The 20,228-nt window shown below is 43.9% G+C and overlaps 1 protein-coding gene across 4 annotated transcripts in view; it reads left to right on the top strand.

The window, feature by feature from the left end:
* The first annotated feature begins 656 nt into the window (after positions 1-656).
* TBC1D9 (TBC1 domain family member 9) overlaps positions 657-20,228 on the top strand; it is an 84,708-nt gene continuing 65,136 nt past the window's right edge. For all 4 annotated transcript variants that reach the window (XM_073341203.2, XM_073341204.2, XM_073341202.2 and 1 more), the window contains exon 1: positions 657-1,682. In XM_073341203.2, the coding sequence (XP_073197304.1) occupies positions 1,556-1,682 (127 nt within the window). In that variant the 5' untranslated portion in view covers positions 657-1,555. The remainder of the gene's footprint in view (positions 1,683-20,228) is intronic.

Genomic DNA, 20,228 nt, shown 5'->3' with positions numbered 1-20,228 from the left:
CCCAGGGTTGTGAGTTCAATCCTTGAGGGGGCCATTTAAGGATCTGGGGCAAAAAATTGGGGATTGGTCCTGCTTTGAGCAGGGGGTTGGACTAGATGATCTCCTGAGGTCCCTTCTAACCCTGAGATTCTATGATTCTATGATAGGAACGTGAGGTCCATTTGGGCGGGGCTTTTGCCCACCAGCAGGAGCGGGATGGAGCGAGGGGAGCCTCCCCGGCTGCTAGGCGCGATGACAGGTGCGGCGCGTGACTGTCACTTGGGATTGCAGGAAGCAAGAAACGCCCATAATAGACTTTTAGGCTGGTCGCTGCTACGTCCGCTCCGCCCACTGAGAACCTAGATGCACCTCCCGGGGCCAGAGACGCCGCTGCGCCAGGGCAGAGAGGGGGCGCGCGCGCAGGTGCAGTGGGCGGGGCCGTGCGCGTCCTTCCCGCAGCCGGGCCGGTAGGGGCTGCAAGCCCGCAGCGCGCGCGCCTCGGAGGCCTTTCTGGTGCATTTAACACCGGGAGTAGCTCGTCGCGCGCGCCCGTGCCTGGCGCCTGCTCCGAAGCATTAGTGCAGCCTTTAAGGCCGGCAGGGCTGTTCTGCGGAGCTCTGCCCAGGGCACCTCTGGGTGCGTGCCTGGGATTGGGGGGGAAGCTGCGCTGCGCTGCGCTGCGCTGCTCGGGTGGGGCGCTCGCCCCGTCACCTGCCTACTTGTGCAGCAGCGAATACGCCGCTCGTTGGTGGCCGCGAAGCTAATGCATGAGCTGTGTGGGATGGAGAGGGCGCTGCGTGTCCCCTAAGGCACCCGCGTAGCTCCGAGTGCTCCTCCCAGCGAGCTGAACGTGCTGAGGGCTGTCGCCGCCGCCCGACGTCTGAGCGTCTCTCTCTTGGGATTCTTGTGCAGCTCGTCACGCCAGTCCAGGCTTATTAGCTGGCGGGCCCCGTGTATGTTTGGAGAGGGGTGTGCCCCGGGGGATTAGAGTAGCAGCTGCGGTGCTGTGCCCAGCTTGTACGTGGCGAGCAGAGTCGCCTCTGAGCCTGTGCTTGTATTGCGGGTGGGGAGGGACGCCCGCCACTTCTGCAATCAGAGCCTTCCTGTGGCGCTGCTGCCCGCGAGGGTGCTTGGTGCATGGCGCAGGCAGGGCTGGGCGAGGGGAGGCAGCGCGGCTGGGCGAGGGGAGGCAGCGCGGCTGGGCTCCGCGGCGGCTGGTGCTGATGTCACCGCTGTTCTCCTCGCTGCGTGGCTGATCCCGCCGCCGCCGCCTCTCGCTGCTGCTGCCGCCTTTGCTTTAGCAGTGTAAGCGCGCCGATCGGGAGCGGCCGGCCGGGCTCGGTCGGGTGAGTGAGTCGGCGGTGGGGCGGTCACAGGGGGGCCGCTGCTTCCTTTCCATCCCCTGGCTCGCTCGCTCGCTCGCTCTGCCTGGGGCTTTGTTATCTCTCAGCTGGGTCGGACGGCGCGTTGAATGTGACCTGCGTCTCGCCAGCATCCTCCTGGCGCCACGGCTCCGTGAATGAGTTAAACCTTCAAAACCAGCCCCATCAAGCTGCCTTTTGTCTCTGCCGGGAACATGTGGGTGAACCCCGGGGAGGTGCTGCTGGCAAACGCCCTGTGGGTCACGGAGAGGGCCAACCCTTACTTCATCCTGCAGAGGAGGAAGGGGCATGGAGGAGATGGAGGCGGCGGAGGACTGGCTGGTAAGGGAGAAGAGGGCGCCTCTCTGTGTAGCCATGCTGTGCATTTCAAGCCTACTTTGCCTTTAGGTGATTTGGCCCAGTCTTAATTTTGTTTGAGCTCAGCATCTAGCACTTGGTGAAATGACTGTATTTAGAACAGGAGTGATGCCCCATCTAGGCAGTGCATGTTCCCGACACAGGTAACCGGGAAAATCGTCTTTTCTCTCAGACAGTGCTTTTGACTCTTGACACCAGATCCCCGCCTGCCTCTCTTCTTTTTGGCTTTATCATCGCTTATTTAATCACAGGAGTCATATATCCAGTGCTGCAGCTGTTCAGTCATTGTTTTTTGAATGATTTGTCAGAGGAGTATCATTTCCCACATCAGTAACAATAAGACAGTAGAGGTGTCAAGGGAGAGAGGGTGAATTCAGGTGAGGGGAACTGTGTGAATTAAAATAATGGTATTGGGGGAAAATGTAATCATAAAGTTTTGTGATTAGGGAGCTGTAACTATTTTTCACCACATTCGCAAGAGTTTTTATCTCTCTGCCAGGGAAAATATTATTCCAGTGGAGGGTTACTACTTGACAGTTACCAGAGTGCAGTAGTATTAGGGTAGCATTAAATAATTTGTCTTTATTTGTAAATACTGTAAAGGTTTCCCTGGTACTTTACAATTTCTGTGATATTTGTAATTGCATAATATTATCTAGAAAATAAAGTAGTGGTATTTGATCTCTTGATACATTCAGGTGCAATTTGCAGATGTATTTTGATGAGCTTGCTTTTCTATTAGTACATATTGATTTTAGAAAAAAACCATAAACATGTATACATATCTGGCAGTAAGGGAACAGTTTTGCTTTTGAATCTCTACTGTATGTCCCTTTGGGATGTCCTAGATGATGTATGTGTTCTCAGAAGAGTAACTTTTTTCATTCATATTATGATTGTATGAGTTCTCTAAATATTTAGTATATTTTGACCAGTATAAATTATTACCACCAGCATTGAAAGCTTTACATTACTGGGATCATCTCACCCTGATAGTATTTTTATTTAAATATTATGTAACGTACACCTTTAATATTTTGATTCAACAGTGCCCTCCCTACCTATGGGTGTGTGTATAACACAAAAAAGGTCTTGAAAATTATGAATTTTTCTAGATTAAAAAAATACATGAATTGGGAATGTAGAACTCAACTCAGTTTTATTACCAGCCGTTCTTCCTGAATCAATACAAATCTCTGAATAAGTGAAACTTATTCTTTTAAGATTTTTGTTTTTTAATCCGTGTATGCTGAAATGAAATTCCTCTAAACTAGTCAAAATAAACATTGTGGAGTGCTTGCATTTTTGGAGCTAAGCTCTGTGTAGCTTTATTAGAGAATTTCATTTTTCTTTGGGCCTGGTGTGTTGTCCTTGCTTGAAAATAATTTACAATCTAATAAGTGCCTTTGCAGGGTGATTTTTCCAATTATAGTGACACGCTCAGGGATATTTGTTCATTCTTCAGCCATCAGCATTGTATGTTGATGAACCTACTCAGAGGTGCTGGAACTAGGGTGCTGGGGGTGCAATGAGGGGTGCTACCCCACTCCCTGGCTTGAAGTGGTTTCTATCGTTTACAGAGTTTTACAGTCTGGTTCAATGGCTCTCAACACCCCCACTATATAAATTGTTCCAGCATCCCTGAACCTACCTATTTGCTTCATAAAGAATGGCTGAAATACTGCTTCTCCTTGGCCATGGTAAATTATCGGCAATCACTCCATATTGGCTGCTGGCATTTCCTTTCATGGAAATTATGGACACGAGTGACAAATCCATCTTAAATGACTCTCTCCCCTCAGTAGTCTGCTACTCGTAAATTTGGCAAAGAATTCATCACATATTCTAATCCCCTGGATTGCATGATTGCTTCTTATGATTCTTTCCATTATCCTAATAATGTAGTATCTTTCCAGTCAGAGGAACAGTTATTGTGAACATTTGGGGCCTTATTCTCAACTGGCCTACAAAAAAAAATGCAGCCTACATACATATCCAATTGTGTATGTGGGTGATGATATAACTGTAGAGATTTAGTGGCCACTTCTGAAAATGTATTCTTTTGAGTCTCTACTTACATCGTTGAGTAGGGGTAGGACTGTTCCATTCTTTTGGAGTAAACCAGGCCACTGCATCCTCTTCTCTCAGTGTCTGATAGACCCACATTATTGGACGGGAAACTGAAGTTCAGAAAAAAAAGAGGAGTACTTGTGGCACCTTTAAAGACTAACAAATTTATTTGAGCATTAAGCTTTCGTGGGCTAAAACCCACTTCATCGGATGCATGCAGTGGAAATACAGTAGGAAGATAGATACACGCACAGAGAACATGAAAAAATGGGTATTGAAGTTAGATGTTCTCTTCTGGAGTTTTGATTCTTGAGATGTATTGTATACCATTAAGTGAACCACGTGAACACCAGTGTATATAGTATACAATATATAGTGCATATTGTCCTATGACAAACTCTTCTATACAGTCCCATATATTTGTTGTAAACTGCTGTTCAATTATGTTTGTTTGTATATGTGCCTTGCCTTGAATTGCACTTCACCTGGGAATGTGGTAATGGTAATAAGTAACTAAATCTTTCCTTTACTACTAGCAGTTCTTCACACTTGAAATATTATCTTTAGGCTTTTGATTTTTTGTTTTTGTTTAGCAAGAAATATTTTTGTAGCCTTTTCCATGAGATGATATGGATACTGCTTGCTGATAGGATCATACCTAAACAAATATGCATAGTATATAAAAATAGCCTTCATAAAATCATTAGTATTAGTGGTAATGCCCACAATTCTCAATCAGGAACAGGATCCCAGTGTGACAGGTGCTGTAGATCCACTCAAGAAGATGACAGTCTTTACTCCAAAGAATTTATAGTATAATTTAGTGTTTGCAATCTAGAACCAATCAAGGGGGAAATGAAACTTTTCTAGTGTATATATCTTGAGAGAACTCTTGGCACCACTTAACTTTGTCATATACTTAGGTAAACCTGACTAAAATACTCTTAAAATTTTTTTGCTTTTAGAAACCTAAGTGTCCCCCTACCTAGAGTATAAACTATTGAAACTTTACCTGAAGAAAAGCTCTGTGTAAGCTCAAAAGCTTGTGTTTCTCTCCAACAGAAGTCCAATAAAAATGATCACCTCACCCACCTAGTCTCCACTGAAACTTTACACAGTCAATAGAGGATGTATCTTGAAAAACTGATCACATTTGGGATGGTCCCTTAGAAATCCTGAAAATTGTGACTATAGTACTGTACTCTCAGAGCAGTTATCTGCCCCTGTTTAAAGAAACATGCAAGTGTAATTAGCAGGATGGTACTGCTTAAAGAAATATTTTCTTTCATTCATAATTCTGTTTGCAGTGACACAGTTCTGAAATTAGGTTGGTTAGATTATCCATTTACATGCCCGAAAATATAGTCCATCAGTGGATATGGCATCAAATAACAGTTTGTAAAATTTGAGGTGGTCACTGTGGGAAAACAAATCATTCATACTTAGACAACTGAAAATATCGTGTATATAAGGTTTTCACCATGGTAGAGTTATCTGCATTCTTCATGCTAAAAAGGAGACACAGTTTATCTCAGAAATGTGTCCTGAAGACGCAAACATTTTTTGTTTTTCCTTCTTGTGATGACTTCTGATGACCTGTTTTCCCCAGTACTGGCACACGAGGAAGTTTTGCCTTAGGTTTTAAAATTGCAATTGTCTTGCAGACTAGTTAAAAGAAGAACTTGTTAACACAAGAAAGTTGCACCACTATAACTAAAGGTGTGAATGTTAACTATCCGCAAACCCCTGTTTGGTACTCCTATTTTGGTATGAGTGGCTTATTTTGGTTTAGCTTGGTACTTGTACTGTAAGTTCTTTGGGACAGGGACCACTTTTTTTGTTATGTTAGCAAAGAGTATGTTTACATTGTGGTTAGACACCCAAGGCTGGCCTGGGTCAGCTGACTCAGGCTCATGGGGCTTGGCCTAAGGGGCTGTGTAATTGCGGTGTAGACTTTGCGCTCCGGCTCCAGCTCGAGTCCAAATGTCTACACTGCAATTAAACAGCCCCTTAGGCCAAGCCCCGCAAGCCTGAGTCAGCTGACCTGGGTCAGCTGTGGGTTTTTAACTGCAGTGTAGACATACCCTTAGAGCCTGGGCTCCAGCCCATGTCCAGGTGTCTACACTGCAGTTTTATAGTTCCACAGCCCAAACCCCACAAGCCTAAGTCAGCTGACCCAGGCCAGCTGCAGGTGTGCTGCAGTCTAGGCATACCCACAGTGACTGGAACAGTGGGCCATGGTCAAGGACTGGGACTCCTGTGAGCTACCACAATACAAATAATAAATTATAATAACTTAATAGCTTAAACTGATTATTTTGGTTTAGTAAAAATTGCTCTTCTGAACTCATATACTAACCCACATAGCTTTTTGTAGCAGTGTAACTATATGGGTTTAAAAATCAGTTTAGATTATACCACCGCAACTTTCTTTTGCAGAAAAGCCCTAATAGAAGATATGAGTTGTTGAGGTTTTTTTTTCTTTCAATAAGGGGGGGAGCGGGAATGGAAATGGCTTTTGGTAAATTGGGTTTTAATAGCCGCTCTGTAAACTCACCCTTTATCTTGAATCACTTCATTAATATTTCAGGATAAAACTAAAAGCTTATTTTCATGGTTTTAAAAAAAAATCAGTGTTTGATTAACATTGTTCGTAATGAAATCACATGTCACTTTTTATACTAGGTTTGCAAGCTTTTTCGGTATGTCTTATGAAGTGTCTGACCTTCAGACATGGAGTTTGATATTCTCTCTGTTCATCAATATGGCAAAGACCTTTATTGTATTATCTTCCTCGATGGTGGTAGGGATCCCCCATATCCCTATGACATCTTCTGTTTTTCCACACTTCAGATTTCCATTCTTCTCCCAATTTGACAGCAACCAGTTCTCTTGACCTAAGAGATCTTTGGCCAGACCTAGTTGGATACAAAGTGGTTGTGGTTGGGCAGCACAAAGTGCTCCTTCCCTGTGAGGGTCACATGTCTATATGGGATTTTCACCCTTGGGTAGTTGGGCAGTGAGAGATTGAGAGATGAAGTAGAACTTGGATCTTCCCCATGGTGGCACAGAGCTCAATCCTTGATATAAAATTCCTGTGCATGCCTTAGGCATTTATAAATGAAATAACCAGATTTTTTTCCTTCAAATGTAGAGCTTAATTTTAACACAACAAATAGATTAAAGAGAAGACTCTGGATATTAAACACATTCATATAAAGTGCACAGGTAGAAAGTCCGGGGTTGTGGTTTCTGTGGCTGATTTGTATAAACAAAAAAGAGGAGAAGCATCTTCCTTTTGCTAAAAATGTGGTTGCTTGATATGAAGTGTGGTTGCTTTTTGTTTTTTTAAAGGGACCAATTATTAAAGTATGTTTGGATCTCTAGGCAAGTAGCAGATTTTGTGTTTGTTTTCAAGAGTCATGTCTGTGGTATGAATTGTTTTGTAAATCAAGTATTTTTGTTAGCAGCTGGATCACCCCATGTATGAAAGCGCTCATTGCAAGCTGCGAAGTAGTACTGTAAGTCCAGAAAATGTTGCCAAAGATCTTTCTAGTACTTAATTGGTAGATGGCTGATTTTGCTGGTGTAACATTGTCTGTCTGTTCTCACCAAATATTTCTTTGTAGTGGGGAATGAGGATTGTCGCTGTTCCATTGGAAAGTAGGAATGGGAAGAGACTGGTTGACTGGTTCTTGTTGGTGAATGCCAAGTTTAAGTGACATGAAATGAAAGTGTCATTGTTACCGTGCACAGTACCATTATGTGGTACTGTTGAGCTTATGCCAAGATGATGATGATACCCCAAGTTTGGAAAAGGAATACGGTTTCCTCCCAAGTACAACTAAAGGATTTCTTGTGATTGAGGAAAGCATTGTTTATAAACCTTTATTTGTAGATACTGAAAGCATTTTTGAAAAATCACCCTTTAGTCCAACTTGTCACCTGACTCTATGAAAGATGTTTCATGCTTTTGCAAATTTTGCACCTGTTTTTTTCATTCCTGTTTAGCACAGACTGCTAGGATTTTATATTTCAAACTCAGTAGATACATTGTTTTTGATGAGGAACATGTGCTTTATGCAACTTGAAATGAAATAATACAGTTTGTGCAAATAACATATTGCACATACGTAGGCCACCATTTATTTCCTTGAGGCATATGAGTGTGTTTGTTTAAGTATCGGAACTTTGATTTTAATCAGCTGTCAACTTTCACACACCCAGACTAATATTCCCTCTTCTGCCATATTCTTTCTTCACTCCTTGCACCCAATCCCTCTCCACTTCTTATTTAAAAGGGGGGGAAAAAAAACAACTTAGCAGGTCTGTTGGGTTTTCGTCTGGAACCCATATACTTCTAATATATCACTCATGACTTAATGTCTGCATCAGAGTCTATTAAACTGGAGATACCTGGGGGCTCAGTGGAAAGACCACCAGACCTTCTTACACCCCTTTTGATGTAATTTTAAAGGCATCTGCAGTTATTGTGCCTATACATACTCTGGGTTTGTCTACACTGGGGAAACAAGTGATAGCATTTTAAAATGCTATGTAGCACCTAGCATTGACAAAGACAATCATGGACGTAAATTCAGTTTTGTCTTTCTCAGTTTGCAGCCAGACTGCTCCAGTGCTGCTAGTAGCTTTGCCAAACAGCAGCAGAGTGAAAATAATTAGACTTAGGTCAGTTTCATTTTGGATATTCAGAAGCCTGTGGTCATCAAGTAAACTGTTGAGCCATGTCAATTTCATATGAAGACTGCTTGGGGAAAAAGGTGTGAACAGCAGCAGAGGCAGGCACTGAAAGCATTCACATGGGTAGAAGACTTTAAAACAGAAGGTTGAGAGGGGATTAGATCTTGTCTACATTGGAAGATATGTTGTGTGGGGGAGGCGGGTGTTTGGTTTGGTTTTGTATAATCTAAGGTATGAATTTAAATGGATATAGTTAGATCGGTATAACCCCCATGTGAACTCTCTTATTCTTGTGTTGGTGGGGTTATTTTTTTGGGCTTAGTTGATGTTGCCTGGGAAGGAATTCAAGCTAAATGTATAATTACTGGTAAAACATTCCCTTTTAGGCAAGCCCTTAGGCCTCGTCTATACTGCCGCTTAACAGGGCTGCAACTTTCTTGCTCAGGGTGTGAAAAAACACACCCCTGAGCGCTGCAAGTTTCAGCGCTGTAAAGTGTCAGTGTAGACAGTGCACCAGCACTGGTCGCTACTCCCCTCGTGGAGGTGGTTTTTTTTTTTTTTTTTTACAGCCACAACTACACAGCCACGGCAGCGCTTTAATGTTGCTAGTGAAGACATAGGCTTTGCTAATCTAAGGGTTTCTTCTTCTCTAAGGGGTTGTCTACACTGCCCCAGGGTTTGGACTATGGGGTGTGAGCCCATGCACCAAAGTGCTCTGTGGATGCTGTAGATGCGGAACTGAAAGATTCCTAGTTCCCATTAACATAGTCCTCTTCAAACAGAATCTTCATATCTATCAGTCACCTAGCCAGTTGCTGCGACACTTCCTCCCCAAGCAGAATGTGGGAATGGCACCCTGGTAGAAATCTCAGCACCTTCCTTGCTTCTCAAAAGTTAAACCCAGTCCTTGCCACCTTCAACAGGATGTTGCTTCTAGACCACACTGTCGGCACTATTGTCAGACTAGAATGTTCAGTTTTCCAACTAGTAGAAGTTTAACTTTTTGAGAATGGCATCAATGTATTAATCTAGTGCAGTGGCTCTCAACTTTTCCATACTACTGTACCCCTTTCAGGAGTTTGATTTGTCTTGCATACCCCCAAGTATCACCTCACTTTAAAACTACTTGTTTACAAAATCAGACATAAGCATACAAAACAGCACACTGTTACTGAAAAATTGTCTACTTTCTCATTTTACCATATAATTATAAAATAAATCAATTGGAATATAAATATTGTACTTACATTTCAGTATATGTGTACAGAGTATATGTATACAATAACAAGTCATTGTACGATATTTTAGTTTGTATTGACTTTGCTAGTGCTTTTGATGTAGCCTGTTGTAAAAGTAGGCAAATATCTAGATGAGTTGATGTGCCCTCCTGGAAGACTCCCCTGCATACACCCAGGGGTACGTGTGCTCTTGGTTGAGAACCACTGATCTAGTGTCATTCATGAAGTCCATAGAACTACTCACACAAGTAAGGCAAATTGGATTTGTATCATAATATTAACTATGGAGCTTTGAGTATTTACGCTGGCCTTTAACAGGTATGTCATTGGACCTCTTCCTGTAATAAAAATAAATGAGTGAGCTGATTACCTAATCAGCCACGAGGACTGCCTTGCAAAAGTAGGGGAAAATAATGATTCATTGTTGTGACTAAGGAAAATTAAAATTATCTTCTCATACTGAATGTCTTGGCTATTTTGTTTTTGTTGTTGTTGTGAGTCACTATTTTTATAACCTAGCTAATGACATCCAAGCTTTAGGACAACTCTTCACAGCCTATTAAATCTTACAAAATTTAATTCTTAGGGCCAGGTCATGGTGTAAATCAGCATAGCTTCATCAAAGATTGCCTCTAGGGGTGACAAAGTAGTTAGTTCTACAGACCTACACAATCCTTTGGTGGAGCTTCCTACATCTTTAGCAACTGTACTGGGAGTATGACGGGGCAATTTCCTGCAATAGCCTTGAAAAACCTTACTGAATTAAGTTTAAGTATCTGTGGAGTCCACTGTATTGAATGCAAAGGTAATATATTATTTTGAGCACTTGGAAGTGTGAACTTCAAAGGACTATCTTGAATAATGGGTCAGACAAGAATGGACTTGAAAAAACAGTGTCAAGTGGTTTGCCTGGAAAATCTCTAGGGGGAGGTGAATGCAAATTCCCACCTCCAGTTATGCAGGCACACAGCCTTTTGAAGCTGTGCCCTGCGGAAGGGCCTCTTTTCTGCTGATTATCTGTTCCTGGAATCTGAAGATCAAAGGCCAAAGCTGTATAAAGGAAAGACATAGGGCTTGTCTACACTGGCAATTTACAGCGGTGCAAATTTCTCACTCAGGGGTGTGAAAAAACGCCACCCTGAGCACAGCAAGTTTCAGTGCTGTAAAGCACCAGTGTAGACAGTGCACCAGCGCTGGGAGCTGCGCCCTTGTGGAGGTGGGGTTTTTTTTTAGAGTGCTGGGAGAGCTCTCTCCCAGCGCTGTGCCACGACCACACAAGCCACGTTAAAGCGCTGCCAGTGTAGACTAGCCCTCACCCATTCCTGAGGGATCACTGTCCTGAGATAAAGCTGTTATGAACTTATGACCACAGAATAACCCCGTTGTTGGAGTTGGATGGGTGATCTCTGGTAGTCTTATTAAGATGCATGTAGGTTTTTTTTTTATTGTTTTTAATGTTTTCTCTCTAATGCTTTCAGCTTAATAAATGTGTTTGCTTAGAGCTATGTGGTAACTTGTAACTTTGGGCAATTACACTGCTTATAGTCTCTGAAGAGAAAGCAAAACACTGAAGTTGGCCTGTCTAGGCATTCTGGCTCGCTGCTACAGTGAAGGCATGGAATTGTGTAGCCTGAAAAAAACTAATCGTCGGGAGCGAGAGGCGAATCTCTGCCCAAGAGAAGTGATGGCTGGGAGGAGCCAGAAGACTAAAAGTGGGTGCCCTTGCTGGCCATGGAGGGAGAAATACAGGTGCAGTTGTCCGCAGCTCTGACAGGGTCTTTAACAATTACTGTTTACAGAAGTATCCATTATGGGCTCACGATGTATAGTAGAAGGGAACCATCAACACACTTCATGTATTGGGAGGCCATTGATTGTACATCTTTTATTTAGTGTTTAAAACGTCACACTGAAAAGTAATATGAATGTTTTGAAAAATTACTAAGAAGTGATATGATTTTGCATGCTCTCCTAGGGTCAGTTTGGGACACTTCCCCTTCCTCCCCAGTCATAGAAGCGAGTGGTTCTGTAAGTAGGCCCGATGAGGTCAATGGGACTGTTTGTTTGAGTAGTGCTCACCAATGTGATGGAAGGGGTGAGGGGGGAGCATCACAATCTGGCTAAATCTTTATTCTGTTTGAGTTTAGTTGATACAACATGTAGTGCTGGACTTGCTCTTATGTCTTAAAGATTTACATACTAAACTGCAATAGAAAAAAATAAATATTTGACTGAAGATGACCTGAAAATTGTCCATTTGATTGTACACTATGGTTATTTTTGTAGAGTGATTCTGACTTTTTTTAGTAATGGATGGAAATTTTTAAAATAAATATTAAGAAAGAAAAATGTGAGTTATCTTTATTTTGGTAGGCCACATGTAAAATTATGCAAATTAAGAAGAGCTCTGCATAGTCCTGAAATGAATCCTCTGCAGAGAGTTACTATGGCAGTTTACGATCATGGCTCCACAAAGGCCCTAGTGACCATACTCAGTGAGAAATCAGTCATGGCAGCTCAGTATGTCTTCAGTAAGAGTCAGTTTTTCTTTGTGCAGGATGCCTATTATACTGAATGTTGTGGGAGTAATGGATCATTGGGATTGAATGGAAAAGTCCAAAAAATCACTGAGTTAAAACTTGCAAGTTGAACTGGAAGTTTCACAGTCTGCTGTAGTCCTCAGCTTTTTGACAAATAGCTTGTGTAATAGACAGCTGTTGCTGTATCATGCAATGACTTTAAGGTTTGAAGGGCTACTGTGCTTCATCATCCAGGTGACCGTGTCTAACCTGGTTTTAGATAACCAAAAAATGTTGCCAGAGAGTCCAAGTCCCTGATCTTGCAGTCACCTTTGTTCTACTTCACATGAAACCCTCTTTGTCTAAGGGTCTGTGTGCAATTACAAGTGTCCACTCATGTGGATGTGGTTTCTCTAAGCCCTGGTCTACACTAGGACTTTAGGTCGAATTTAGCAACGTTAAATCGATTTAAACCTGCACCCGTCCACACAGTGAAGCCCTTTATTTCGACTTAAAGGGCTCTTAAAATCGATTTCCTTACTCCACCCCTGACAAGTGGATTAGCGCTTAAATCGACGTTCCCAGCTCGAATTTGGGGTACTGTGGACACAATTCGATGGTATTGGCCTCCGGGAGCTATCCCAGAGTGCTCCATTCTGACCGCTCTGGACAGCACTCTCAACTCAGATGCACTGGCCAGATAGACAGGAAAAGAACCGCGAACTTTTGAATCTCATTTCCTGTTTGGCCAGCGTGGCAAGCTGCAGGTGACCATGCAGAGCTCATCAGCACAGGTGACCATGATGGAGTCCCAGAATCGCAAAAGAGCTCCAGCATGGACCGAACGGGAGGTACGGGATCTGATCACTGTTTGGGGAGAGGAATCCGTGCTATCAGAACTCCGTTCCAGTTTTCGAAACGCCAAAACCTTTGTGAAAATCTCCCAGGGCATGAAGGACAGAGGCCATAACAGGGACCCGAAGCAGTGCCGCGTGAAACTGAAGGAGCTGAGGCAAGCCTACCAGAAAACCAGAGAGGCGAACAGCCGCTCTGGGTCAGAGCCCCAAACATGCCGCTTCTATGATGAGCTGCATGCCATTTTAGGGGGTTCAGCCACCACTACCCCAGCCGTGTTGTTTGACTCCTTCAATGGAGATGGAGGCAATACGGAAGCAGGTTTTGGGGACGAAGAAGATGAGGAGGAGGAGGAGGTTGTAGATAGCTCACAGCAAGCAAGCGGAGAAACCGGTTTTCCCGACAGCCAGGAACTGTTTCTCACCCTAGACCTGGAGCCAGTACCCCCCGAACCCACCCAAGGCTGCCTCCTGGACCCAGCAGGCGGAGAAGGGACCTCTGGTGAGTGTACCTTTTAAAATGCTATACATGGTTTAAAAGCAAGCATGTGAAAGGATTACTTTGCCCTGGCATTTGCGGTTCTCCTAGATGTAGTCCTAAAGCCTTTGCAAAAGGTTTCTGGGGAGGGCAGCCTTATTTCGTCCTTCATGGTAGGACACTTTATCACTCCAGGCCAGTAACACATACTCGGGAATCACTGTAGAACAAAGCATTGCAGTGTATGTTTGCTGGCATTCAACCAAAATCCGTTCTTTCTCTCTCTGTGTTATTCTCAGGAGAGTGAGATATAATTCATGGTCACCTGGTTGAAATAGGGTGCTTTTCTTCAGGGACGCTCAGTATAGCCCATTCCTGCTGGGCTGTTTGCCTGTGGCTGAACAGAAATGTTCCCCGCTGTTAGCCACAGGGAGGGGGGAAGGTTGAGGGGGTAGTCACGCGGTGGGAGGAGGCAAAATGCGACCTTGTAACGAAAGCACATGTGCTATGTATGTAATGTAAACAGCAAGGTTTACCCTGAAAGAGTGTAGCCACTGTTTTATAAAATGTGTCTTTTTAAATACCGCTGTCCCTTTTTTTTTCTCCACCAGCTGGATGTGTTTCAATGATCACAGGATCTTCTCCTTCCCAGAGGCTAGTGAAGCTTAGAAAGAAAAAAAACGCACTCGCGATGAAATGTTCTCCGAGCTCATGCTGTCCTCCCACACTGACAGAGCACAGACGAATGCGTGGAGGCAAATAATGTCAGAGTGCAGGAAAGCACAAAATGACTGGGAGGAGAGGTGGAGGGCTGAAGAGAGTAAGTGGCGGGCTGAAGACAGGGCTGAAGCTCAAATGTGGCGGCAGCGTGATGAGAGGAGGCAGGATTCAATGCTGAGGCTGCTGCAGGACCAAACCAGAATGCTCCAGTGTATGGTTGAGCTGCAGCAAAGGCAGCTGGAGCACAGACTGCCACTGCTGCCCCTCTGTAACCAACCGCCCTCCTCCCCAAGTTCCATAGCCTCCACACCCAGACGCCCAAGAACGCGGTGGGGGGGCCTCCGGCCAACCAGCCACTCCACAACAGAGGATTGCCCAAAAAAAAGAAGGCTGTCATTCAATAAATTTTAAAGTTGTAAACTTTTAAAGTGCTGTGCTTAAAGTGCTGTGTGGCATTTTCCTTCCCTCCTCCACCACCCCTCCTGGGATACCTTGGTAGTCATCTCCCTATTTGTGTGATGAATGAATAACGAATGCATGACTGTGAAGCAGCAATGACTTTATTGCCTCTGCAAGCGGTGATTAAAGGGAGGAGGGGAGGGTGGTTAGCTTACAGGGAAGTAGAGTGAACCAAGGGGCGGGGGGTTTCATCAAGGAGAAACAAACAGAACTTTCACACTGTAGCCTGGCCAGTCATGAAACTGGTTTTCAAAGCTTCTCTGATGCGTACCGCGCCCTCCTGAGCTCTTCTAACCGCCCTGGTGTCTGGCTGCGCGTAACCAGCAGCTAGGCGATTTGCCTCAGCCTCCCACCCCGCCATAAACGTCTCCCCCTTACTCTCACAGATATTGTGGAGCACACAGCAAGCAGTAATAACAGTGGGAATATTGGTTTCGCTGAGGTCTAAGCGAGTCAGTAAACTGCGCCAGCGCGCCTTTAAACGTCCAAATACACATTCTACCACCATTCTGCACTTGCTCAGCCTGTAGTTGAACAGCTCCTGACCACTGTCCAGGCTGCCTGTGTACGGCTTCATGAGCCATGGCATTAAGGGGTAGGCTGGGTCCCCAAGGATACATATAGGCATTTCAACATCCCCAACAGTTATTTTCTGGTCTGGGAAGAAAGTCCCTTCCTGCAGCTTTTGAAACAGACCAGAGTTCCTGAAGATGCGAGCATCATGCACCTTTCCCGGCCATCCCACGTTGATGTTGGTGAAACGTCCCTTGTGATCCACCAGAGCTTGCAGCACTATCGAAAAGTACCCCTTGCGGTTTATGTACTCGCCGGCTTGGTGCTCTGGTGCCAAGATAGGGATATGGGTTCCGTCTATAGCCCCACCACAGTTAGGGAATCCCATTGCAGCAAAGCCATCCACTCTGACCTGCACATTTCCCAGGGTCACTACCCTTGATATCAGCAGATCTTTGATTGCGTGAGCTACTTGCATCACAGCAGCCCCCACAGTAGATTTGCCCACTCCAAATTGATTCCCAACTGACCGGTAGCTGTCTGGCGTTGCAAGCTTCCACAGGGCTATCGCCACTCGCTTCTCAACTGTGAGGGCTGCTCTCATCCTGGTATTCATGCGCTTCAGGGCAGGGGAAAGCAAGTCACAAAGTTCCATGAAAGTGCCCTTACGCAAAAGTTTCACAGCCACTGGGAATCGTCCCAGACCTGCAACACTATGCGGTCCCACCAGTCTGTGCTTGTTTCCCGAGCCCAGAATCGGCGTTCCACAGCATGAACCTGCCCCATTAGCACCATGATGCATGCATTGGCAGGGCCCATGCTTTCAGAGAAATCTGTGCCCATGTCCTGATCACTCACGGGACCGCGCTGACGTCGCCTCCTCGCCCGGTATCGCGTTGCCATGTTCTGGTGCTGCATATACTGCTGGATAATGCGTGTGGTGGTTGATGTGCTCCTAATTGCCAAAATGAGCTCAGCGGCCTCCATGCTTGCCTTGGTATGGCGTCCGCACAGAAAGAAGGCGCGGAACGATTGTCTGCCGTTGCTCTGACGGAGGGAGGGGCGACTGACGACACGGCTTACAGGGTTGGCTTCAGGGAGCTAAAATCAACAAAGGGTGTGTCTGTACATCAAGGAGTATTTCAGGCAGGACTGCACGGAGGGTTCCAATAAGAAATGGTGCACCAAAGTTATCGTTGTTATTGGAACAAGGAGGTTAGCCTGGCCTCTGATTGATACATGGCTAGATTAACCTCGCTGCGCCTTCTCTGTGACTGACTGTAGTGTGATCTAGACAGGGGAGGAGGAAAATGAGTCCAAAACAAATCTGGTCTATGTCTTGTTCTGACCCACTCCATCTATCCTTTACATCTTTGGCTGGCAGCAGACAAAAAAGGCGCGAAATGATTGTCTGCCCTTGCTTTCACGGGGGGAGGGAGGGTGGGAACGGGGTCCTGACGATATGTACCCAGAACCACCCGCGACAATGTTTTAGCCCCATCAGGCATTGGGATATCAACCCAGAATTCCAATGGGCAGCGGAGACTGCGGGAACTGTGGGATAGCTACCCACAGTGCAACGCTCCGGAAGTCGACGCTTGCCTCGGTATTGTGGAAGCGCTCCGCCGAGTTAATGCACTTAATGCACTTAGAGCATTTTCTGTGGGGACACACACACTCGAATATATAAAACTGATTTCAAAAAAACCGACTTCTATAAATTCGACCTAATTTCGTAGTGTAGACATACCCTAAGACGGGGAGGAGGCCAGAGGACTGTGTGCGCCCATGTGTACATCTTCAAATATAAAGTTTTCATAAAACCAAACAAATGGAGGATTACTCTATAGGACTGTCTTTAAAAACTTGCTTAGATGGAATATAATATGCTTTCAGTCAAAACACCAATTGCTGCATCAAAATCTGCAGAAGCTATTTTTACTTAAAAATGTAATTATTGAATATACTTAAAGAGAGGCAAAAAATGGGGCTGAGAAACATTGTCCATGGCAAACATTTCAAGAAGACTTTGGTTTGATCTCTGTCCTCTTAATAACATGCAAATAATTTTTATTTCTGTAAATTTCTCAACTGCTTTATTTCTCAACTGCTATAATAGGTGTTAGCATATTTGAGTATCCAAACATCAGAAGACCTATCAAGCTTTAGTCTTAATGATATTATTTTTATACATATAGCAGTAGTATAAGACGTGCATGTCCTGTCCCCTCATCTCTCTTCTTCTCCCAACCAGGGTACTGAGCACTTGCATCTCCAGTTGTTTTTATGGGATAGGTAGGTGATCAGCACTTCTGAAAACCAAGCCAGCAGTGTCTACAGATCCACGAAAGAGGGGATCACAATGAAATCAGGATTGTCTCTGTTAAATCTCTTGCTGTGTTCAGATCGAGAGCGGATGTCTTTCTGGAAGATATGCTTTAATGAAATAAAAGTTACTGGACTCAGTACAGCAGTAACTGGGTGAAATTTAATGGTCTATGGTATACACAAGGTCAGATAATCTAATCTGGCTTTAAAATCTATGAAAATGAATTATTTTATTTGGCTGTAAAGGACACAAGTGCAATAAAATAAGCCAGTACAGACTAGTCTCTTATCTCTGTATCTTGTCAGTCTCCCATGATAGTATTAGCATGTCTCTCAACCTGCCAGGCCCAAATGTGAGACACATTGTGCAGTGGGCACACACATTGTTCATGCAGGAAATGTAAAATGCTCTAGAATTCCTTCCTTTAGTGTCAATAACTCTTTCTATAACCTCAATTTCATGATTCTTTATTTCTGATATAGTAATTTTCAGCAATAAAGGTAAAGGGACACCAAATTTGTGAAGAATGTAGGGAACTTGGGAGTCTAAAATTACCGACATCCCTCAAACTAAGGGACATTTTGAGAGATTTGGGTACGAGAATAGTTTAAAAGGACAATGTCAGATCTCTTCCTTGATATTTTTTTTATAAGTTAAAAGTAGTTTTGGATTGAAATTTTTTATTAAAGTTAATGTTTAAAATCAAATGTACACAAGTTAGGAAGGAAGATACTGTACATCTGGGGTCAGGCTTAAATTATGAAAGGATATACAAGTTTCGGTTACAAGGTTCATAAGATACATACGTCGTACATAACCAGCATAGACCCAGATTGGGATGCGGGAGTTTTTAAAACGTCAGTGGATAGGTGGGCTCGGGTACACCACGCATAGAATGTATTTAGAGTCCAAGTCTGTATTGGTGTAGCACATAAGTACATGGGTGGGGTGCATCCCTTGGTTCATCAGGGAAGGAAGTGGGTTATTTTTCTGGCTGACGGTCTCAGTTACTTGACCTGGTACTGACTGTGTCCTGCGATGTGCTCCATGTAGATGTCTTTGGGCCACCTGATGGTGTCGGACACCATGAGCTGTCTCATGAGCCGGATGTAGCGCTGACCAACTCCGTGCACACTCAGCACTGGCTCATTGTGGGTGTCCCATGCGCCCAAGGCTCCCACGATCAGGGCGTGGATCTGGACCTTGTAGCCCTGGGCTCTCAGGGTGTCGGCCAGCGGGGTTTATTTTGACACTTTACAAGCTCGGGCCTCGCCTGACTCCCCCTGCCAATTTTTCTGGTTTTACAACTATATTTTTCTGCTTTTTGTAAGTGCTTTTCCTCTCCTCCTGCTTTGTGAGAGAGCTACACAAATAGAGGAAACTGACGCCACTGTAGTGTAGTGTAGACACTTGCTACAATGATGAAAGGGCTTTTTCTGTCCCTGTAGTGAATCCACCCCCATCAAGAGGTGATTGTGACTATAGATGACTCTACTGGGGCTTAAGTTGTCTTAAATACATTTCTCAGGTGTCTTTGAGTATTTCAGCCTAGGTGTAGACAAGGCCTTAAGCTGCAGCGTGTTGTCAAGAGCATAAAGTAAACTGAAAAAAGAGAAACATGTTTTTCCTCTAGTATCTTTCATGTGTAGTTATTTTAGAAGTTACTTTGAACAATAGTAGATCAAAATATTCAGGAGAGAGAATGTGTGGTTTTATATGTTTATTTGGAAGTTAATAATGTCCTGTAATGCTAATTCGGGCTCTGACCCACAACTGGCTCCAGGCAGACTGACAACTACAATTAATGAGAGGTTTCGAGTAACAGCCGTGTTAGTCTGTATTCGCAAAAAGAAAAGGAGTACTTGTGGCACCTTAGAGACTAACCAATTTATTTGAGCATGAGCTTTCGTGAGCTACAGCTCACTTCATCGGATGCCGAAAGCTCATGCTCAAATAAATTGGTTAGTCTCTAAGGTGCCACAAGTACTCCTTTTCTTTTTACAATTAATGAGGTTTCATGCAAGTGCAGTCTGCCCACACAGAGTAACTTGCAGAATCAGTGTAGTATTTCAGGCTCTGATCCTGTAAACATCTGTGTCTATGGGATTATTTCTGTGCATTAAACTACTCACCTGTGTGAGTGCTTGCAGGATCAAGGCCCTCATTTTAATTACTATGGGGCTGAGCCTATAAACCCTTACTCGAGTAATTCTTGCTCACAACGAAAACTAGTCATATGAATAAGGGTTAATAGGTTTTTAGTACTCTGAAATTGAAATCTCTTTATTTTGTTGTAAGGTTTCTGTTAACAGACAACATTCTGAAATACTATACAAAAGTCCAAACAGTAATCATGTTTGTCCATAACTTTTCATGGATATAAAAATGGCTGTGTAATTCAAGGATTAACTCATGCAAGAGGATGTAACCATGATTAGGGTCATACATTATTTTGGGTAAATGAGGGTTTTAATGTGAATTAAGAAGTATATTTTTAGATTTTTTTTTTCAATTTCATCTTTTCGTTTGAACTCTCAAATCTATTCATTGCTATTATGTAGCAGAATATACTTGCTCTGTCATGAGTTGTTAAACTGGGAGATGGTTAAAATAGACTTTTTTTTTTAAT

The sequence above is a fragment of the Lepidochelys kempii genome, chromosome 4 (genome assembly GCF_965140285.1).
Source record: "Lepidochelys kempii isolate rLepKem1 chromosome 4, rLepKem1.hap1, whole genome shotgun sequence".
Lineage (NCBI taxonomy): Eukaryota > Metazoa > Chordata > Testudines > Cheloniidae > Lepidochelys > Lepidochelys kempii.
Note: the sequence above shows the minus strand (reverse complement) of the source record. Positions and strands in the feature narration are given on the sequence as shown.